Source organism: Mauremys mutica, chromosome 7, assembly GCF_020497125.1.
Source record: "Mauremys mutica isolate MM-2020 ecotype Southern chromosome 7, ASM2049712v1, whole genome shotgun sequence".
Taxonomy (NCBI): Eukaryota; Metazoa; Chordata; order Testudines; family Geoemydidae; genus Mauremys; species Mauremys mutica.
In genome coordinates, this window is record NC_059078.1 from 94329900 (window position 1) to 94353817 (window position 23918).

At 43.5% G+C, this 23918-nt stretch overlaps 1 protein-coding gene across 2 annotated transcripts in view; it reads right to left on the reverse strand.

Moving 5' to 3' along the window:
• Positions 1-23918, reverse strand: part of LOC123373664 (putative neutral ceramidase C) — a 63071-nt gene that overhangs the window by 23276 nt on the left and 15877 nt on the right. Inside the window, exons 2-9 of one of the 2 annotated variants that reach the window (XM_045022703.1) lie at positions 19450-19550; positions 9529-9632; positions 8182-8334; positions 4860-4933; positions 3888-4037; positions 2682-2858; positions 1496-1623; positions 178-255 (exon numbers count right to left, since the gene is read on the reverse strand). In XM_045022703.1, coding sequence (XP_044878638.1) covers positions 178-255; positions 1496-1623; positions 2682-2858; positions 3888-4037; positions 4860-4933; positions 8182-8320 — 746 coding nt within the window. In that variant the 5' untranslated portion in view covers positions 8321-8334; positions 9529-9632; positions 19450-19550. The remainder of the gene's footprint in view (positions 1-177; positions 256-1495; positions 1624-2681; positions 2859-3887; positions 4038-4859; positions 4934-8181; positions 8335-9528; positions 9633-19449; positions 19551-23918) is intronic. The other variant, XM_045022704.1, reaches the window with a different exon arrangement.

Below are 23918 nucleotides of genomic sequence, written 5' to 3' on the forward strand. Positions count from 1 at the left end.
CCTTAGCTCCCACTGCCCTGGGCCTATGAGAGAGATTTGAATGAATGACCTCAAAGAGAAAGGTTAACGTGGCCATTTTTGATGACTACAAAAAATGCAATCAATAGACAGGACATGTTTGGGGGCATAGCCTATATTTTAGTGTTTGGGAGTGGATTTTACTTTCAGATTCAGTACCTGAAGAGGCCTAGCTCCTGTCCATTTATATCTACCATCTTCAGTACTACCATTTCTTTGTCTGTGTTTGATGAATACCTGGACAACAAAACAGAGAAATCACTTTAGTGCCACAGCGAACATCACGATCTGTAAATGACTCTGTTATATGCCAAACAAGAAAACGAATTGAGGTCATCAGTTTCCAACTGCTATATTTACAAGGAGTTATTGTAAAAAGCTGCTGAATTCAGTGACAAAAGTCACATTCTGTATTATATGCTGCTTCCTTGAAGAAAACTGAATTCTCATTTTGCTGTGATATAAAACTATTTACTTTCTACAAAGACTGTAGATATTGCTTTCCATTTTTGTCACTGTCTAACCAAAATTAGAATTCATAGCAGTGACATGTTTTCTAAATGAAACACTGAGGCCAGATTCTCAGTTACTGCTTTTCTGCGCTCAGGGCAGGAATGGACTGGGGAGTGACAAAAATGACTTGTAGGTCCTTTTGGGCGTCCCATATTCAGTGGCAATTGTGTGTGTGTGGTGGGGGGGCAGCCCCCTGTGCAACCTTAGAATAGCCCTGAGCCTCTGTAACTTATGCTCTGCATTCTGAGGCTTCCTATGGACCATGGGTAGCAGAGAAAAAAAGTGTAGTGTTGTGTGACCCCATGTCCTAGAAACACCATGGGCTATGAGTGGTGCTGGTTTAGAATCCCTTCCCCAGTCAGGAAGGCCCTCCCCTGGGGGTATTCTCAGGGGCTATTTTACCCCATTTAAGGCCTTTTTACACTGACAGGGGGCATAAAGGAGGCTTGTGTGACTGAAAATCAGGCCCAGTAAGTCTGTTTAGTTTCTCAGCTGCCAGTAATTGTGCCCAAATGGTTCTTTTAAACATAGTAGTGTTGCCAGTCGGAAGAGGGTGTATCTGACCACAATGCTAGCCTTGGAATTCTTTATTTAATTTAAAAAATCCAGCACGAGGCCAGCTAGAGTAGAAGATCCCCTGCACAGAAAGATACTGGAGATGCCAGCACGTGTACTCAGGAGCATGGTAAGAAAGTGAAGCATGAGCCATCTGGGTGGGTTGTCTACCATCAGCATAAAGTTGCAGTTTTCTGCACTTTCTTGTTGCTAAAAACTCCCAGACCCCATCATCCCCTGGTAGGGGGAAAGTTGGGATCTAGATTTCCCAGGTCAGGGCAATTTCCACATTTGATTTGCCTTTGATAACATACAAAAATGTAGTTCTTCAACACTGTGTCCCCAGAACATTTTTTGCCAACAGTTTGTGCTTGTTTTTAAGAGCTATAGCTTCCCCATTCTTCTTCACCTGTTTCTTTCAGACTCTGGATTCTGAAGATAAGAGTAAGGACTTCGGTTGATTTGGCTATTTTCTACCAAACCTTTATTGATAAAAAGTCTTCCTTGTTTCATATTGTCGTGTGCTATATCAATGCTCTGAAAAGCAGAAAGGCAAGGAAAATCAGTGCAGTAACAGTGAAGAGGTGCCACATGGAAAGCAAGTTTGAGTCTCCTATGTCTAAGAACCTTACTAGAAGTCCAGACACGGAAAGATGAATCATTACACCTACAATAAATGATCCATGGCTATTGCTTTTTGCACTTTTTTTTTCTTTTTTTACACTTGATGTAGTGTTATCCTTTAGAAATTAAAACAGCTAATATCAGTCAAACTTAATTAACATTTTAAGTAACATTAAATCATCTCTTCATAAAGAAATAGTGCAGCATTGTGTTTGCTAACCTGACCAAGTTGGTCATAATAGATCTAAAATAGTTCAACAAATAAGATGATAATGTCATGAAACACTAAAACTAATCTCCCCATGACAGTTCTCGGCTACTCCTCTACACCTCTACCCTGATATAATGCAGTCGTGGGGAGCCAAAAATCACCACCAGGTTATAGGTGAAACCATTATATCGGGGTAGTGGCGGCAGGGCTGCAGCGGTGATTTAAAGAGCCCGGGGCTCTGGCCACAGGGAGCCCCAGGCCCTTTAAATCACCGGCAGAGCCCCACTACCACAGCCCCGGGACAGCGGCGGCAGGGCTCCAGCGGTGATTTAAAGCGCCTGGGGCTCCCCGCAGCAGTCGGAGCTTGGGCCCTTTAAATCGCTGGCGAGCCCCACTGCCGCAGCCCCAGGGTAGCAGTGGCAGGGCTCCAGTGGGGATTTAAAAGGCCTTGGGCTCCCCGCAGCAGCCAGAGCCCCGGACCCTTTAAAGCGTTGCCCGAGCCCCACTACTGGAGCCCCAGGGTAGCGGTGGCAGGGCTCCAGTGGTGATTTAAAGGGCCCTTGGCTCCCCGCAGAAGCCGGAGCCCCAGATCCTTTAAAGCACCACCGAAGCCCTGCTGCTACCGCGCTATATGCGAACCCGTGTTATATGGGGTCGTGTTATAGCGGGGTAGAGGTGTACTACTAAATAAAAATATAACACAAAGGTTATCCCTGCTATACATACATTTTAGGGAGAAAATTTAACTGAAAACACCTACCTTTACAATCCCATTTACAAGGGCATTAAGGGATGGTTTGATAAGTCCCTTGCTAGTTAGCAAAAAGATAGTATATTGGAAATAGCCTGCAGGTCCTGAATGGGTGTGAGTGCCACTCAGTATAACATTGTCTTGTCTGTATAGCTCCCCATATTTACTCTTCAATTGCTTGAGTACCTAAAAGGAAGGAGACAGTAATTACAGAGTATTTTTCTATCATGTCGGAAAGGTCAGTCCTTGCATCAAGGCAGTAACAGATATGTATAATCCTGGGTTTCTTTCTCTGTATTTTTGGGGTAATAGCATAGTCCTCCTTTCCCACATCCACCCTCCTAACCCCTACCCCCACTGAGTAATTGGAAGTGTATCTGACCACTCAGTAGAGAACCCTTGAAGTTGTTAAACCATAGCAGCCTTTTATTGGATTTATTTATAGTCAGTCTTATTTATTACAAGATGTATGAAAATTACTTAGAGGATTCCCATGTCTTCCCACCAGTTACTCTTTCTTGACACTCTCACTAGTTTGATCTCCTAAGAATTTAAATCAGAAACATTGAATTGCTGATATTCACCCCACACTATCTCACCAGCTACCAAGAAGGCACTACAGGCAAGAAAACGATATGTGCCACTGCACTTTGGCCACTACAGACAAGAATGAGCATCATACATTATCCCTAGGACCAGTTCTGGGTGCCTGGGACATAAGAGAGATTAAAATACTTGACTTTAACTTCTGGCTAAAACTAGACTCATCATAATTAAATTACCTGAGATGGCATAATGTGCACTGAAACATCATCTAGAAGCCACCTATTCTGTTCTCTGAACAGCAAACAATTAGATACATTTTTTATTTACAATTTTTTATTCTAAATAAATTTTCAGAATTTCAGTACACCTGTTAGCACCACTAACTAGAACTGGCAAATATTACAGGGGACTGTCCGGCATGATCCGTTGCTAAGTTTTCTACTAATACAAACATAATAAAACCCCTCTTTTGCCCATCAAAGGATTGTCAGCTCTTTGGGACAAGGAATGCCTCTTCCTACAAGTTTATACATCATCTAAAACAATGAGGCTACAACCCTGATTGGGGTAAGTGTGACAATACTTATTTTTATTATTGTTAATAATAATAATAATGATAATAATTTTAAAAAGCTAACACAAAAAGGGCAATTGATTTTATTCACATACCTCCAGCCTAAGTCTTTGAGACACCATGCCTATGTCAGAACTAACAAACACCACTCTTTTGGAATTATCAGGCTCTGCCACAATGAAAGCTCGACTATATAGACGAGAGAGAATTCCACCAGCCAGCTGGTCTGGATTGGCAAAGCCCATCTGCGGCAGAACACAGCATTAGGCCAACCCCACACTGACCAATTTATTGATACATATTTCCACTTGCATATATTTCTCCAACCAAAATCAACTCAGGACCCAAATTACAGCTTACCATTAAAAACAGAATGATATAGGTTATATATTAAGTAGGGCTGTCAAGCGATTAAAAAAATTAATTGCAATTAAATGCGCTGATAAACAATAATAGAATACCATTTATTTAAATATTTTTGGATGTTTTCTACATTTTCAAATACAATTATTTCAATTACAACAGAATACAAAGTGTACAGTGCTCACTTTATATTTATTTTTATTACAAATATTTGCTCTGTAAGAAACAAAAGATATAGTATTTTTCAATTCACCTAATACAAGTACTGTAGTGTAATCTGTTTATCATGAAAGTTGAACTTACAAATGTAGAATTATGTACCAAAAAAACCTGCACTCAAAAATGAAACAATGTAAAACCTTAGAGCCTACAAATCCAATCAGTCTTACTTCTTGTTCAGCAAACATTGATTAATATTAATGTTAATACTTGGTGATTCAGTATTTAAATATCTGGGCAGCAAAAACAAAAATCAACTAAAGCAAATTTTCTGAGAAAAGTTTGTTGAAACATTCATTCTATGCAGATTCACAGACTGAAAACAAAAGGTGATCATGCCCCATGTAATGTAAAGTTCTATTTGTTCATTAAAGAAAGAAAACACCCTGTATAGCAGTGCTATACAAGCCATGGGATTTGGTACATCAAAGAATACTAAGATAATATGTTTCTAAGATACTTTATTATAAAGTTCCTATACATACCAAAGGGACTTCTGCAACTGGTCCAGTGCAGTCAGCTCGACCAACACCGATCAGGTAGTTTTTAGAAACAGCAGCTGAAGGGATTTAATATGAGTGAAAACACTAACACAATGAACATATCGGAAATGAACAGACATTTTTCTCACAAAACTGAGCAAGGAGGAACTGGATTATCAGGTAAAATTTCTGCTATTTATAACTGCTGTGTATGATGAGCAATTTATATTATGGTTGCCAAATGGCTGTGGGATTTACCATCTCTGAACCTGATATCTAAACTAGCTACCTGTGGCATATTTGGGATTTCAGATCCCTGCATTCAGAGCAGGCAACCCATGGTCCTACTTATAGGCTAAAGAAAATTCACAATCATTGTATGCCAACCTTTGAAACAAGTCCTATATATCCATCAATATTCTGTTCATGTTAGCATAGTTCACTATTACATGCACATAGAGCTTCTGCCAGCTTTTGCTGAAAAATATGTTCCATGCCTACGTATATAGTCCAACTCACTAACCTTAATGGGATAGTTTCTTTTTCAGTGATGCTTCAATATGCTAACCTTATAGCTTTCTCCTTGACAACTTCTATGATGCAGTTCTGCATTGTCGGGGCAAAACACTTTTGAATATCAAAACTGAAAATGTGGGGAAAGTGAAAACTAAATTGAATTTAACATCAAAATAAATAACTCAGAGGTTATTCTGCTGATTACATTATTCAGTTTCATATTCATCCTCCCAAGAAGGGGATGGGAACCCAGGTAGTTTCGTAACGAACCATAGATAGGTAGTGGAACTCAGTGTTTCACACCTACTGACAGTTGTTTGAATCAGAAAAACAAATCACCAAACTCATAATAAAGAAAGATGAAAAAAACAGACCATTAAACCCTGGGCCTATTCAGAACTTAACATTTAATACTTGGAGTCAGATCCTCACCCCACTCCAGCTCCTCTACACCAGGTAAAAGGGCTGGAGCAGCATAAAGGGGCCCTACATGCGCCAGAACTGTGGAGAAAGGAGTTCTTGATGCAGCCATGAGGCCGCCCTCCAAGGCGCCCTTTGAAAGACCTGAAGAAAGGGGTGTGCTGGGGGCGTGAGGTAGGCTGTCCGGGTAGGGTACTGTTTACAGTACTGCAAAGATTTCAGGCACACAGTGCCCCCCAGGGCAGCTCAAGAAGGATGCTGTAACTTATGCCCCCAGTACTATTTAAATTATGCTGGAGCCCTTTATAGCCTCTGTAGCAATCAAGGATGAGGAGGCTGCAAAAGCTTCTTAAAACCACTGTAGAACATCCTCCCTCTAGACTCTGAGTGTGCTGCTTTGAGGTGCAGGACACAGTCTCACCCTCTGTGTTGTTATCCTTCTACATACAAGGGAGCCTCATACAAAGACGTAGTTAGAACAGGTTGGACACAACAGGGGTGTAACAGGGTGGAAGGTTCTAAGACCTTGGACAGACAGGCAGTTCCTTCTGTGCCAACTGGGTCCTCGTAGCTACAAAGCAGGGTACAAAAGTGATTGGAGTGGCTCTCAGAAGTGGAAGAAACTAGAGGCCCAGGGACAAACCCTCAGAATCACCAAGGTCGGGAGAAAGTGTACATGGAGGTTTATGTTGCATTGTTAAAGGAAAGGGTTTGACTTCCACACTCTTGAAATTTCAGCCAACATGGGCAACTGTGTGGATGGGTTGGAGAAAGAACTGTGAATTTGAGCATAATAAATGAAAATCCATGACAGCTGTATCATAATTCTCTTTGATCCACTAATTGGAATAAGCATTCAGCAGAAGAGAGTCAATGACATCATCATGTGTGCTACTAAGGAAACGCAGAAAATTAGGAACAGCCTGGAAGGTGGGAGCTCCACTCATGTCCCATTTTCTGGATGGGTATCCTGCTGGGGGAGGTCATCCTCACATTACTTTTCTTCTAATATGTATTTTTACTTTCTTGAATGAACAAATTGTCTAAGAAGAAAAAATACCAATGTCTATGTACAAACAAATGTGTATGTGCATAATTGGATGACATATTCAGTTAATGCAAAGACTGATCTTACCATGAAAAAAACGCAGTTGTAGGGGCCTAAGTTCCCAGTGACCTATGGGCAAGACCCTTTTCATTTTATGATTATTATGACTAGATTGTTAAGCAATATATGGCAGTCAGCATGGTCTAGGCCAGTGGTTTTCAAACTTTTTTCCTGGCAATCCAGTTGAAGAAAATTGTTGATGCCCACGACCCAATGGAGCTTGAGTTTGGGGTGTGGGAGGGGCTCAGGGCTGGGGCAGATGGTTGGGGTGCAGGGGTGAGCGCTGCAGGGTGGGGCCGGGAATGAGAGATTTGGGGTGGGGGGGGGCTCTGGGCTGGGGCAGGGGGTTGGGGTGTGGGAGGGGGGCAGGGCTTTAGGCTGGGGCCAGGGATGAGATGTTTGGGGTGCAGGAAGGGGATCTAGGTTTGGGGGGGTTCAGGGGTGGGGCATGGGCTTGCCTCGAGCAGTTCCCAGTCAGCGGTGCAACAGGGGTGCTAAGGCAGGCTTCCTGCCAGTACTGGCACCACAGACCGTGCTGCGCCTTGGCAGCAGCAGGTCCAGATCCTAGGCGGAGGCACGCAAGCAGCTCCATGCGGCTCTCGCCCACAAGCACCGTCCCCCGCAACAGCTTCCCGGCCAATGGGAGTGCGGAGCCAGTGCTCAGGGCAGGGGCAGCGCATGGAGTCCCTTGGCCCACCCCCGCCTAGGAGGTGACCTGCTGCTGGCTGCTTCCGGGGCACAACGCAGTGTCAGAACAGGTAGGGACTAGCCTGCATTAGCCAGGCAGCACCGCCGATGGGACTTTTAACAGCCCGGTCGGCAGTGCTGACCAGAGCCGCCGCGACCCAGTGCCTTACATTCTGCAACCCAGTACTGGGTCACAACCCACAGTTTGAAAAGGACTGGTCTAGAGGGGAAGGCACTGGACAGAAAGTTTTGTTTCTGCTGTGTAACTCCGGGCAAGTCACTTCACTTCTCTGTTTCCTCTTCCATGTTAGTCTATTATATCTGTTTACACGGTAATCCTGAGGGCAGGGAATCTCGCTCACTATGTGTTTGTATAGTACACTGCACAATGGGACCAAATCCTAGCTGATGCCTCTAACTAAACATCAACATAATAGAAATAAGTATAATAAATTCACATACTTCCAGTTAGTTTGTAACAAATTCATTTTCAGCCTTTGCTCATGAAGCTTCACCAAGGCCCAGTAAACCCTCTAGATCAAAACAGTTGCATGGCATCTGATAATGGTATCAAAATACCTTAAAGGAACTTACCATTTTTGTGTGTAGTCTTGGTTTTTTTAGGGGCAAAGAGAAGAACTAGAAGAATCAAAGCAATTATTGTCATCAGCGTGAAGAGGACAATGAGTACCACTTCCAGGCACGAGAAACGGGATTTGCACTTTTCACCCATTCCAGGAACAAAAACTACAAAGAAGAAGAAGCTATAAGAAATTCAAATGGAAGTCAGCACATTGATTCCAGTTCAGTGTATCCAAAGCAAGTTTAGGCCATGTCACAGCTAACTTCAGATCATACCAAACTCCTTCCCTTTAGGGACCTCCTTGCATCCTATCTAGGGCATATTTGGATAGGGAGAACAGCAGATGCAGGATGATCTCTTTTACCACGTCCTGAGTTTCCCACAATACGGGCTTGACTTTTAAATAAGCCCTAACTGATTGGAAGCCCTTCAGTGGATGAAACATCCTCCATTCACAGAGTATCTGAGGTTAATATAGCAGCTTATACCCTGACAGCATTTCCTACAGTGCACGTCTGAACACGTACAGAATTCATTATACTAAACACTTTTTTTTTTAAACCTACAAACACAAACTATTCAGGTTTCATGATTACAAATGTTATTACATTTTATGCTAAATACAGAGGTTGTTCTGTACAAAAGAAGTCTATAACCTCAGTTTATGCCACTTTTCTAATCTGCAGAGATGATATATACACACTAGAAACAACTGATTGAAAGGAGATAAACTCTTTGGGAAAGGTGCCACATGGTTTTAAAAGATGTCAATTATAAATAACATATCAAAAAAGTCTGTGTGTCGCACCAATTTGCTAATTAAATAGTTTTGTTTGTTTCATCCTCCATTTGTATGATAAAACAGTCATATTTCATCCCATGATTCACAAAGGGTTTTTCTGGTTTTGCTTTTTTGCATTTACAACCTGGTTTACAAACTCAAACTTACAATTTGTCATCCAATTCCATGGTATTACAAACCAAGCAAACTATATTGAATCAGTGCTTCACAGCCTAACTGTATTAGAGGAGGGATAGCTCAGTGATTTGAGCATTGGCCTGCTAAACCCAGGGTTGTTAGTTCAATCCTTGAAGGAGCCACTTAGAGATCTGGGGGGAAAATCAGTACTTGGTCCTGCTAGTGAAGGCAAGGGGCTGGACTTTATGACCTTTCAAGGTCTCTTCCAGTTCTAGGAGATAAATTAAATTAATGAAGATATCCTATTTATTAAATGGGGAGGAGGGGGTTAATCACACATTTTTCAAGGTGACTAGAAGCAAAGTGCTAAAACAAAAACAACACCAACAAAAGTATTTGCTTTATAGTAACTACTAAATCTCAAAACAGAAAATCTTACCTTACAGTATATAATGTATTAAAGATTTCAGAATTCTGGAAACTCAATAATCCCTTGGTAAAATGCACAGCTTTTGTATCCCCCTTCTCTTTGTTCATGAACTTCTACGGTCCAAAGAAAAGTCAGGTTATTCTTATAGCAACATGAAAGCTTTCTAGATTTATTGCAATTATTATTATTACCCCTATGAGTCAGTGACAGTACAAGATAAGAAGCTCATACATCAAAATTTTAGGAGCTATAAAATATATTTACCATGAGGCAAGTTTAAGCAACATCTATCAAAATCATCATCTTAGGAAAGCTCAGTTTAGAAGTTACTCTATATTGAGCATGACATGATGGCCAAGCACAACCTCAGTACGTCCATGGTTTGTCAAAACATTGGTCTTTTAATCTTTGCACTATTATTGGGCCTAGGCTGTCAAGTTCAGTTCTAAGAGTGAATATCTCTGTACAATATAATCAGCAATATCAAGGGCTCATTCCTCCAGGGCACTATAAAAGCTTATTTTGAAATAACACATCTTATCACGTTAACAGCTGTTATTAACAATGAACTAATAGATTCTAAAAGTACTATAAACCTTACCTTGTAATCCAACCTTAGTACTTTATTAAATGGCAACAAACTTCATTGCCACAGAGTTAAGTTTGCTGACTAATAGCTTGTGCGCTTCCAGAACATCAAGATCAGCAAAACTCAAACAGTAGAAAATTAGGCTGGTTTAAGAGTGTCAGCTAGGGAATGAAAAATCCAGCACCCCTGAGCAGTATAGTTAAAATGACCTAAATCCTCATGTAGATAGCGCTAAGTCAACAGAATAATTCTTTTGTCAACCTAGCTACTGCCTTTTGGGAAGGTGAATCAGAGAATAACAGGGTTGGAAGAGACCTCAGGAGGTCATCTAGTCCAACCCCCTGCTCAAAGCAGGACCAATCCCCAACTAAATCATCCCAGCCAGGACTTTGTCAAGCCTGACCGTAAAAACCTTTAAGGAAGGAGATTCCACCACCTCCCTAGGTAACCCATTCCAGTGCTTCACCACCCTCCTAGTGAAAAAGTTTTTCCTAATATCCAACCTAAACTTCCCCCACTGCAACTTGAGACCATTACTGCTTGCTCTGTCATCTGCTACCACTGAGAACAGTCTAGATCCATCCTCTTTGGAACCCCCTTTCAGGTAGTTGAAAGCAGCTATCAAATCCCCCCTCATTCTTCTCTTCTGCAGACTAAACAATCCCAGTTCCCTCAGCCTCTCCTCATTAGTCATGTTTTCCAGCCCCCTAAATCATTTTTGTTGCCCTCCTCTGGACTCTTTCCAATTTTTCCACATCCTTCTTGTAATATGGGGCCCAAAACTGGACACAGTACTTCAGATGAGGCCTCACCAATGTCAAATAGAGGGGAGTGATCACGTCCCTCAATCTGCTGGCAATGCCTCTACTTATACAGCCCAAAATGCCATTAGCCTTCTTGGCAACAAGGGCACACTGTCAACTCATATCCAGCTTCTAGGTCCTTTTCTGCAGAACTGCTGCCTAGCCATTCGGTCCCTAGTCTGTAGCAGTGCATGGGATTCTTCTGTCTTCAGTGCAGGACTCTGCACTTGTCCTTGTTGAACCTCATCAGGTTTCTTTTGGCCCAATTTTCTAATTTGTCTAGGTCCCTCTGTAGCCTATCCCTACCCTCCAGCGTATCTACCACTCCTCCCAATTTAGTGTCATCTGCAAACTTGCTGAGGGTGCAGTCCACGCCATCCTCCAGATCATTAATGAAGATATTGAACAAAACCAGCCCCAGAACCAACCACTGGGGTAATCTGCTTGATACTGACTGCCAACTAGACATGGAGCCACTGATCACTGCCTGTTGAGCACGATGATCCAGCCAGCTTTCTATCCACCTTGTAGTCCTTTCATCCAGTCCATACTACTTTAACTTGCTGGCAGGAATACTGTGGGATACCGTATCAAAAGCTTTGCTAAAGTCAAAGAATAACACATCCACTGCTTTCCCCTCATCCACAGACCCAGTTATCTCCTCATAGAAGGCAATTAGGTTAGTCAGGCATGATTTGCCCTTGGTGAATCCATGTTGACTGTTCCTGATCACTTTCCTCTCTCACCTACACTGACAGAAGAACAGCTCCCATCAGCATAGGTAGAGTCTACACTGAAGCAATATAGTGGCGCAGCTGTGCCATTGTAACATTTTAAATGTAGATGAGCCCATACAGTTAAGGCCAGAGCAGAGCTGGTGTTCCATAATATTTTATGAAATTAGAAGGAGAATGGAAGGAAATTGGCTCTCCACATCCATCATCAGCATAGCAGGCTCAGAGAGGTATGAAGTGGCCCAGTCAATGAATACTTGCTGCAGATTAATACTGCCTGAAACAATAGCTAGGAGATGTGTGAACTGCTTTGTTCAGGTCAGTGGGTGTTCCCTTCCCCCCACCCTCCCCATCCACCATGCTGGACAATTTCTGATACACGTCAAACGCCCACTCTTAGCTCTTCACCCCAGTGTCAGCAGTGTGTTCTTGGTGTGTGCTTTGAGCATGCCAGTTCAATGCTCCTTTTCCGCACCCAGAGGTGCTCCCCAGATCCTGGCTCACATGGGGAGATGGAGACTGGCTCAGACCCCCTCCCCCACAGAAAAGCAAGCCCCTGAGAACCGGGCTCATGTGAAGGGGGCAGGCAGGGGGTTCACACCCCTATGCATGCACTGGGTACCCACCGATTATGGCACACATATTGGAGGGGAACATAGACTAATGTGCCCTTGCCCCTATTCTCCCACAATCCCTATCACCCAGTCCCATGTTTCCTTTCCCAGTGTCCCACCTGACTAAACTCCTCCCTTCTCACTCCCCCAGTCCTCATCCCCTCCCCATCATCTGATCCCCCAACCAGTCTCCCACATTCCCATCCACTCTTTCACCCTAATTACCCATGGCTCCCAGTGAGCATTTGCTTGTGTAGTTTATCATCTGTTCAGAAAATAGTTTCAGTACCTCCTGAATATTCTGCTGTATTTAGATTACATTTCCTCAAACTTAAAAAAAGACTTTTATAAAGGCAGATTGGACCAATGTGACTGCCTCTTTCACTTGAGATTTCTGCCCTGGGTTGGATTAGAACTCAGAGTTCTAAGCTAGTGCTTAGATCTGATGGCCATAACATACCCTCAGATCTACCCAGCTCCTGCAATGTTGAGGTAGCTTTCCAAAAAGTTAGCTTATGTGCACAGTGTAATCCATTAGGCATCTAAGTAGGCCTATGAGCCTGTATGCACCTAGCCGGACAAACAAAATCTTGCTCAAATAACATTTTAATTTGATTATCCCCAAAGGGCTAGTGAGGGCTATACTATGTGCAGGTCCAACCTGTGTCTGAAGCCAGTTTGTTGCCCAAGCTTGTAACAAAAAATAAATAAATAAATAAAAGTAGTATACAGTAGGAATCTTGGCCTTCACTTCTTGAAACACCCAAAACTCCCATTGAATACCCTGAATTCATGCTGAAATCAAGGAATGCAGGTATAAATCTCATTTTTTCTTAAATGCTCAGTTTGTGTACAGTCTGAAAACCAGGAGATTCTGACAACTGCCACTTGAAATTGATACATACTTTTGTCTAATAGGATTCAAATAGTTAATATCCTAGTTGCCCCTGGGAATAACAAATCAAATTCAACATGCTAAGGTCAGATAAATAACTGTTTGACTCTGCAATTTTCAGAATAATCTTTTTCAAGATGTAACATTTTCTGATATATTATCTCTTTCCAATGATACAGATAAAGAATTTATTGCATCTGCCATCAGCAAAAATTGGCCTGTTTTGACATACAAGGTTACAACTGTACAAAACAAATATATTTATAGCTATCACTGTATCAGTGACATTATATAAAGTTAATGTGTGCTAATAGCAACTTTCAAAGAAGAATACTTCTCCCTTCTTTCTCTAAACCTCAGTAAGTACTCTTTGATAGCTACTGTATGCTTTAGGTAATTAAAATCAAATCTTAGGAAATCTAATATTTTTTACTAAGATCTAAAACCTACATTTAGTGCAAAACTGTTAATCTGAAAATTTATTTTTACATAAGCAAATATATACTGTGACAAAGTTCCTCCTCTACCTTGGTGGGTCCTGCGCTTATTGGCGGATTTGCTCGCCTCAGTGATCTTCCCCTCTGGTGGAACCCACAGTCTGGAGCAACTCCTCCTGTGTCTGATCAGGAGTTGGGAGGATTGGGGGGAACCTGGGCCTGCCCTCTACTCCGGGTTCCAGCCCAGGGCACTGTGGATTGCAGCTGTCTATAGTGTTTCTTTTAACAGCTGCATGACAGCTACAACTCCCTGGGCCACTTCCCCATGGCCTCCTCCAAACACCAGCTTTATCCTCACCACAGGACCTTTCTCCTGGTGTCTGATAATGTTTGTACTCCTCAATCCTCCAGCAATACACATACACCCTCACCTCTTGCTCCCAGCTCCTCACACACGCATCTCACTGACTAACTGGGAGGCTTTTAACTAGTTCCAGCCAGCCCTTGATTGGCTTCAGGTGGCCCAATCAATGTAGCTATCTCCACTGCCTTCTAGAAACATCTTAATTGGCCCGAGGTGTCTTGATTAACCTGGAGCAACTGCCATTTGGTTACCATGGTACTAGGGATTTGGTTAGCCTGGGGCTAACATACCTGTTCCTCACTACTTTACTGTAGCCATCTGGCCTTGCCCCATCACAGTACATATACAGTATAATTCCAGTTATTTGAATTCCCTTTCTCTAAAAAGCCTAATTATCTGAATCCACAGTGTTACCCCTCCCCCCTACACACACACTTGTACATTAATCGCCTACTAATAACGTGTCAAATAGCAGTTAGAGCTAATCAGTAAAAAGAACAGGAGTACTTGTGGCACCTTAGAGACTAACAAATTTATTTGAGCATTATCTTTCATGAGCTACAGCCCACTTCATCAGATGCATGGAATGGAACATACATTAAGGAGATATATATACATACAGAGAAAATGAAAAGGTGGAAGTTGCCATACCAACTCTAAGAGGCTAATTAATTAAGATGAGCTATTATCAGCAGGAGAAAAAAAAAACTTTTGTAGTGATAATCAAGATAGCCCAGTTCAGACAGCTGACAAAAAAGGAGCGAGGATACTTAACAAGGGAAAAGAGATTTAATTTGTGTAATGACCCAGCCACTCCCAGTCTCTGTTCAAGCCAAAGTTAATGACATCTAGTTTGTATATTAATTGAAGGTCAGCAGTTTCTTGCTAGAGTCTGTTTTTGAAGCTTTTCTGTTGCAAAATTGCCACCTTTAAGTTACTGAGTGACCAGAGAGGTTGAAGTGTTCTCCTACCGGTTTTTGAATGTTATGACTCCTGATGTCAGATTTGTGTCCATTTATTCTTTTGCGTAGAGACTGTCCAGTTTGGCCAATCCAGTTTGGTACATGGCAGAGGGGCATTGCTGGCACAATCACTAATCAGTGGCTCCGTATGATGCATCCGACAAAGTGGGTATTCACCCATGAAAGCTCATGCTCCAATATGTCTGTTAGTCTATAAGGTGCCACAGGACTCTTTGCTGCTTTTACAGATCCAGACTAACACGGCTGCACCTCTGATACTTGGTCCGTATGAGCAGTTACCTGCAGTAACTGAGGCCCATTCTGTGCTAGAAATTTACATCCGTATAGTTATGTTTCTCAAGAGTGTGAAAACTCCACACACACACACACACCCTGAGAGGATACTGACCTAACCCCTACTGTAGACAGCACTAGATCGATGGAAGAATTCTGCCATGGGCAGTGGTGTTTGGGCAGAAAAGACAGTGGCCTCTTCTGACTAGTGCTGTGACCCAGGCTTCAAAAAGAACAAGGAGAGCCTGACTATATTAGCTTGTAGTAACGTCACAGGAGAACATGAGCTACCTCTCCTACTCATTGGGAAGTCTGCCAAGCCCTGGTGTTTTAAGCACATCAACCTTGCCCCTCCTCCCATGATTTACAGAGCCCAAAGGAGTGCATGGATGAACACTGAGCTCTTCTGTGACTCGTTGCTGATAACTTCGTCCCTGCTGCATGCTCCTTTCTTCGTTCAAAAGGACTATGCACCGACAGAGCTTAAGAACTGCTGATGGTCCATAGAATGTGAATTTTTGCTGGCTAACAGCCCAGCAAAAATTCAGCCAATGGACTAAGAGGTGATGGGAATACTAAAGAATGTACAGAGGCAAATTGCTCCACTATGTCCTTAATGATGAAAGCAACAAGCTAACTGTGACTTACATTATTAAGTGAATGTCCATTAAGGATGCCATCCATATGGTGGCCAAATCATGGAAGGATATCTGAACATCACCAAAAAAACATGCTGGGCTAACTATACACTGCTGAAGCTTCCCAAAAATGCCTCTGAATCGGATACCCCCAGTCAAGAGCAACCGCTATTCTTTTGCTGAACACTTTTCTTTTAATGTCCAAGAGGTGGAAAACTGGTTCCAGACTAAGGGAGCTGATCAGGGATACAGTGACTTGTCTGACTGTGATGTTCTGCAATCTATTTTAGAGCAGGAGCAGACCAAAGTTTGTGAAATCAGTAATGAACAAACTCAAGTGGATCCAGATGATGTGAGAATCCCAAGTGACAGTGAGGCCACTAACTACCTGGAGAAAGTTATCATCTGGCTAAGAAACTGGATGAATACAGAAACTTACAGAATCTGCTGTTGCATCAGCTATGTCAAAAGAAAGAAATCCTCCCAAATGGCAGGCAGATTTTTTAAAAAGATAAATTGAGACTGAAACTATGTCCACTGTGATTTTAATGCAGTGTTGACGTTTCAATATAGTCAAAGTTTTTTATTTTTTAATAAGGTAGAAAGTATTAAGCATTACTTCTTTCATTCCCCAAATTTCTATTTCAGTGAAACTGCAGTTCAAAATAGCACTTCCATTTATCCAAACATCCAGTTATCTGAAATTTTCAGATGTTCCCCAGGACATTTGGATAAACAGGAGTGTACTGCACACATGCAAACCCTAACCCCTCCCCCGCAACACACACGTTCATATGTAGAATGCAACAAGCTTCTAAAAACTATACATCATAACCAGGAGAGTTAATCCTCCTTTCAACTGCTTTCCAAATGATAACAAATCACAGCATAGGAGTTCACTGTGCAAAGTCTATTCATTTTAGAAGATACGGTTTTACACTAGGAGAGAAACAACAGAGAATTACAGCTTTCCTAGGCTTTAGTAAGTAGGAAGCACTGAAATATCACTTTGTTTGCAAACCACCACAGACTTTCTCAATCGGTTATTTCACCCCAAATAAGATAAAGAAGTCAATAATTTGACCGATATTTTCTACTCAACTAAAGTGGACATTGTATCCTTCATAGGTATTAAGTGGTAACAACAAAGATGATGTTAAAGAAATTATGTTAACTAACCAATTTCAACAATACACAAAAACTTAGAGCAGCTTTTGGCCAGGGAAGACTAATAATATTCCACAGCTGAAAGCTATAGAAAAAAATGGAATTCTAGTGCTGCAAGAAACCATACTGTATTATTGTATGTCATCAGATGGCACTGGTATAGTCTTACAAATTCTGCTTAATTGACTGTGTAGGCAATTAGATCTTGGAGAAATGAGTGCCACTGGTTGTGAAACAGTTGTTTAACAGAAACTAAACAGATCACAGTATCATCTCACTTTCCTGAGTCTCTTTGAGTAGAATCATTATTAGGTGCCTACGTGATACATGACATACCAGATAAAGTGTCTGAAAATGTATATGCTTCTTCACACTTCAGAGTAGTTTCAAATACATTATACTATACATCAGTTTGTATTTATGCTGGTACTATATTAAATCTCATATTAGGACTTCCTTTCTTCTATTGCAGCATCATTAATAAGCCACATTAATATAATTAATAACACAAAATTAGAGTGTTTTACTAGGATCTAGGTCACCAAACTAGGTCATGAGGGGAGTGTTCCACTTAGTTTGTATACACAGTAGATGGCAGCAAAAAATGAGCTATTAATAAGAGAAGAACTAACTTAATTTTTCGCAGTGGAAGGATGGCATTCTGGTAGCATTAGGACAGCACTTATTTTAGCAAAAGTTAGCTGGCATTACAAAGATTAGGGAGTGGAATTTAAATCTTAGTAAAATATTAGCTTAATTGCAAATCTGCAGGACCAAAGGAAGTATTTTTAGTTGTAAAGCAATCTGACTTAGAAGGTTCTTTCAGCTCAATAGATAAGACAGATAGTGAAGCCTTCAGTTCCGAGATAAATGGACTATAGCTGAGACTATTTTTCCTGCACTGGAAATATGCAATATATTTAAAGAAGTTCATTCTCTTAGTTCAAAGGCTTCGATCGATGCCCTCTTGATTACAGATAACAAACCTCTGAAGCTCTTTGATTCTAGCATTCCACTAAAGAAATCAACAAAGATGAGAGTAAAAGTAAATATATATATATATATATAAAATATACTTTATAAATATATATTTCCTTGAGCAGTAAGACTGTACTTCTAAATCATCAGGAATGTGACAATCAAATGACCTGCATATATTAGCAATCTGAAAGATTTAAAGTTCATATGCAGATGTAAGCAAATATAAGATGAGTGGAAGGAATCTTTACATCCCTCACTCTTAACTCTTCATCATGGCAGGACCATGAACATCTGGTCACATTAAATGTCCTTTGGATATTGTTTGCAAATATGAACAATCATTGCATTGTTCTCCCAGGAGAAAACAGGACACTATCCAGGCAGTTGTTACACACCAGTACCTGCTGTATCAACTGCTTCAAAATTCCTTAATCATCACTGCAAGGGTATCACTTTTGACTACTAGTAATACTTTGAACTTAAGTAGCACCGAGGATCTCAAAGTGCTTCACAAAATGACTTAAGCCTCATAATGTGAGATATTACCAGGAGCGGCGCCAGGGTTTCTGGCACCCTAAGCAGAATTCGGGGGGCGGCATTTTGTGCACTCCCCACGGGGCGCACGGAAGCTTCCGGATCCACTCCCATTGCACCACCAAAGAAGGACCCTCCACCGAAATGCCATAGGTGACAGCAGCAGTCATCAAGCTGCTCAATTACCTGCAGCTGTTTCCCATGGCACGTCGGCAGAAGGTCCTTCTTCGGCAGCGCGACGGGATCGGAACCGGACCTCCCGTGTGCCCTGTGGGGAGTGCACAAAATGCCACCCCCCGAATCCTGGCACCCTAGACGACCGCCTAGGGTCGCCTAATGGAAGCGCTGGCCCTGGGTATTACACCCATTGCATAAACTGACAAACAGAGGGAAAGTAATTTTCCCTAGGTCACCCAGCACATCTGTGGCTGAGTTGGTTAATGACCCTGATTGCCAGCGCTATTCACTAATCATTAGAAAACACCATTTACTATGCTTCTGCTCTTCAAAGAAAACAGGTTATGTTTGAGTCTGGGTAACCAATAAGGTAAGTAACTGGTAACTAAGGAAAAAAACATTGACAACGCTGTAGACAAACTGTCTTCTCAGGAAGATGATGAATGGGGAGTGTTATAGTTTCATCTCCTCATTGCACATTTCATGAATTAACCTAATCAGATAAAATGCCTGTCTGTATGTTTTTTAAAAAACCAAACAATTCACAAAGTTAACCATTTAATCGCTAGACTACATTGCCCCTTTTTTCAATATGCAAATGTTTGCTTCCAGACTTGAGACATGCTGTTTTCCTGAATCTTAGTCTCTCTTAATTTGGGTGTTATGCAGCATTTCAGCAAACTTAATCAAGAATTAGCTAGTTTGGCAACTAGGTTCTGTCCTAATACATTCATACAATACCTGTATCTTCTCTATGCATCTCATGAAGGTGAGTTGTCCTCCTAGGTCAGCATGCAGGTTTGGTTATAGGAAAAAACCTGTATACAGCATAGTTTAGTTTTCTGAAAAACAACAACAAAGATGTGTAGCAACAAAACCCTCTCTTATGTTTATTGTAACTTTCATCGATGCCTCACCTTGTCCATCCCTTGCTATCCTTTACCAAACTTAGATTGTAAATGTCTTGGACATAGATCTATTTAAATGATCTGTACAGCACCAAGCACATTATGGCTCTACAGAAAGAATACATAACAAATCCTGATAGTCATTGCATTCAAGAAAAGGTCAACATGGCAACATATCTATAGATAGATATAGATAGATAGATAGATATCTGCAGTGTCATAATAAAAGAGCTTGCAGTGGGCCATACACTAACTCTTTTTCTGGGCACTATGAATCATAGATTACTAGCCTAGAAATCCAGCTGGAGTGAAATATGCCAAGAACCTATTTATCTACATTCTAGGTGTAAGACATATGAAAAAAAATAATTTTAGCCAGGCCAAAAAAGGACCAAATTAAAAATTTTATGTTTTTTCACCTATTTTGTTCCTTTGCCTTTTTCCCCCACCTTTTTCAGATATGGGATACAGTTTCTTTTCTCCCTCTTCCTAATCCTGCAGTTATTAGTGAAAAATAATTTCACAAACTGAAATTAACAGGAACAATTCATTGAACATTTCATCAAAAGCCATATTGGTCTCTGTGTGTCTAACCTTGCTGGTTACTACACTGCAAAAATGTTTAAGTGAAACAGTAGCAGCATACTGAAACTTGTTATTTAAAAAAAGCATTTTAACTGTTTCTCTCTGATATATAAAGCGAAGCATTGCAACTGATTTCCATTTTAAACTAATACAAAACTAAAGGGAACATGTGCTAGTAAATGTTCATAATTGTGCAGACCTTGGTTCAGGTTGCATTTTTACTGGCACAAGTGATAAAAGACACTCATTTTATTCAATAACAGTTTGGCATCTACAAATCTTTCCTATGAGTAATTAAATCATAATGAACCACTAAAAGGAGTCTCTGACACAGCTTATATTGTATGGTAGGTAAATAGCTGCTACGTATCTTGACACAGCACAAAAAATAAAGCAGGGTATAAACTACATCATGTTTCCTGATGATACATTCAGCGTGTAAAACAACTGCACAACATTGATTAGCTATCACATTATTGAATTTACCTGTCAAATTGATCAGTGGCTTTACCTTAATATATCATTTTCTCTTTGTTCCAATGAAATGTAGAAGGAGAAAGAAAAAAAGGTTCCTAGCTTTAACGGAGGCAAATTTATATTGAATTCATTCTTGTTTCACCAACTGTGTCAAAGATCTTAAAGATCAACCTTGTCCAAACAATGTAAGAGACGGTTACTCACCGTAGTAACTGTTGTTCTTCGAGATGTGTTGCTCCTATCCATTCCAGTCAGGTGTGCGCGCCGCGCGTGCACGGCATCTCGGAACTTTTTTACCCTAGCAACTCCGGCGGGCCGGCTGGCGCCCCCTGGAGTGGCGCCGCTATGGCGCCCGTTATATACCCCAGCCGGCCCATCCACTCCTCAGTTCCTTCTTGCCGGCTACTCCGACAGTGGGGAAGGAGGGCGGGTCTGGAATGGATAGGAGCAACACATCTTGAAGAACAACAGTTACTACGGTGAGTAACCGTCTCTTCTTCTTCGAGTGATTGCTCCTATGCATTCCAGTCAGGTGAATCCCAAGCCTTACCTAGGCGGTGGGGTCGGAGTGAGACGTGGCGGAATGTAATACCGCGGAGCCGAAGGCTGCGTCGTCTCAAGACTGCTGCACCAACGCATAGTGGGAGGCGAAGGTGTGGACCGAAGACCAGGTGGCCGCTCGACAGATGTCCTGGATGGGAACATGGGCCAGGAAGGCGGCGGACGAGGCGTGCGCTCTCGTCGAGTGAGCAGTGAGGCGGCATGGTGGCACGCGAGGAAGCTCGTAGCGGGTCCGGATACATGCTGTGACCCAGGAGGGAATGCGCTGGGAGGAGATCAGCTCGCCTTTCATGCGGTCAGCAACCGCTATGAACAGCTGAGGCGAACGCCGGAAGGGCTTTGTCCGCTCGATGTAAAAAGCGAGGGCCCTGCGGACGTCGAGGGTGTGAAGCTGTTGCTCCCTAGGCGAGGCATGCGGCTTCGGGAAGAAGACCGGGAGGAAGATCTCCTGGTTGAGGTGGAAGGCCGACACCATCTTGGGGAGGAAGGCCGGATGTGGTCGAAGCTGCACCTTGTCTCGATGGAAGACGGTGTATGGTGGACCAACCGTTAGAGCACGGAGCTCAGAGACTCGTCTCACTGATGTAATGGCGACGAGGAAGGCTGTCTTCCAGGAGAGGTAGAGCGGGGAGCACGTGGCCAAGGGCTCGAATTGGGGACCCATCAGCTTGGCCAGCACGAGGTTCAAATCCCAGGTCGGGGCAGGACGCCGCACCGGCGGGTACAAGCAGTCCAGGCCTTTAAGGAAGCGGGAAACCATCTGGTTGGAGAAGATGGACCGACCCTCCACAGATGGACGAAAGGCGGACACTGCTGCCAGGTGAACCCTCAAGGAGGAGACCGCAAGACCTTGCTCCTTAAGGTACCAGAGGTAATCCAGGATGGTAGGGACAGGGACTACGAAGGGATTGAGGCCTCGGTGGTCACACCAGAGAGCGAAGCGCTTCCATTTCGCCAGATAGGTGGAGCGAGTAGAAGGCTTTCTGCTCTCTAGCAGGACGTGCTGAACTGCCGCCGAACAGTCCCTCTCTGTGCGGGTCAACCACGCAGGTACCAAGCTGTAAGATGGAGGGACTGCAGGTTCGGATGGCGGAGCCTGCCGAAGTCCTGTGTGATGAGGTCCGGCCACAACGGAAGGGGGATGGGATCCCGAACGGAGAGCTCTAGCAGCAGGGTGTACCAATGCTGCCTCAGCCAGGCCGGAGCTACGAGTATGACGCGGGCTCTGTCCCTCCGCAGCCTCTGTAGCACTCGGTGTATGAGCGGGAATGGAGGGAAGGCGTAGAGGAGGTGATCCTTCCAGGAATACAGGAAGGCGTCCGACAAGGAGCCCGGCGAGTGACCCCGGAACGAGCAAAACAGGTGGCACTTCCTGTTCTCCTTGGACGCGAATAGGTCTACTTGGGGAAACCCCCACCTCTGGAAGATTGTGTGTACTACATCGGGACGGAGAGACCACTCGTGGGAGAGGAACGACCTGCTGAGATGGTCGGCCAGCGTGTTCTGCACTCCGGGAAGAAAAGACGCTTCCAGGTGAATGGAGTGGGTCACGCAGAAGTCCCACGGGAGCATCGCCTCCTTGCAGAGGAGGGAGGAGCGGGCTCCGCCCTGCTTGTTCACGTAGAACATTGCTGTTGTATTGTCCGTGAACACTGTCACACAGCGGCCTTGTAGGCGGGCGCGGAAGGTGCGACACGCCAAACGGATCGCTCGCAGCTCGCGGACGTTGATGTGGAGAGCGAGCTCTTGGGGCGACCAAAGGCCTTGGGTGTGAAGGTTGCCGAGGTGAGCTCCCCAACCGAGCGCTGAGGCATCCGTGGTCAGAGTGGCGGATGGGCGAGGAGGGTGGAACGGGACTCCGGCACACACGACCTCCGGGTCGAGCCACCAGCTGAGGGACTCGAGGGTCGGCCTGGTGACCGTGACCACCATGTCGATGGGGTCTCGATGCGGCCGGTACACCGACGCGAGCCAAGACTGGAACGGGCGGAGGTGGAGCCGCGCGTACGCGGTGACATACGTGCATGATGCCATGTGGCCCAGGAGGCGGAGGCAGGAGCGCACCGTCGTGGTCAGGAAGGAGACGAGGTCCTGGATGATGGAGACCATCGTCTGATGTCGAGATTGCGGTAGGCAGGCTCGGGCCAACAAGGAGTCGAGGACCGCTCTAATGAACTCCACCCACTGTGACGGAATCAAAGTGGACTTCTCGGCGTTGATGAGAAGACCGAGTCGCTGAAAGAGGGACAGGATTTGTGTCATCTGGTCCATTACCAGCTGTCGAGACTGTCCGCGAACCAGCCAGTCGTCGAGATACGGGTAGACGTGTATCTGACGACGGCGGAGGGCTGCGGCAACCACTGCCATGCATTTGGTAAATACCCTCAGTGCGGTAGCGAGCCCGAATGGTAACACGGCGAACTGGTAGTGGGCATTGTTGACCACAAAACGGAGGTAACGTCGATGAGGAGGATAGATCGCGACATGGAAGTAGGCGTCCTTCATGTCGAGGGCGGCAAACCAGTCTCCCGGATCCAGAGAGAGAATGATGGTCCCCAGGGTGACCATGCGAAACTTGGGCTTGAGCAGGTATTTGTTCAGCTCGCGAAGGTCCAGGATAGGACGTAGCCCTCCTTTCGCCTTGGGGATGAGAAAATAACGGGAATAGAATCCCCTGCC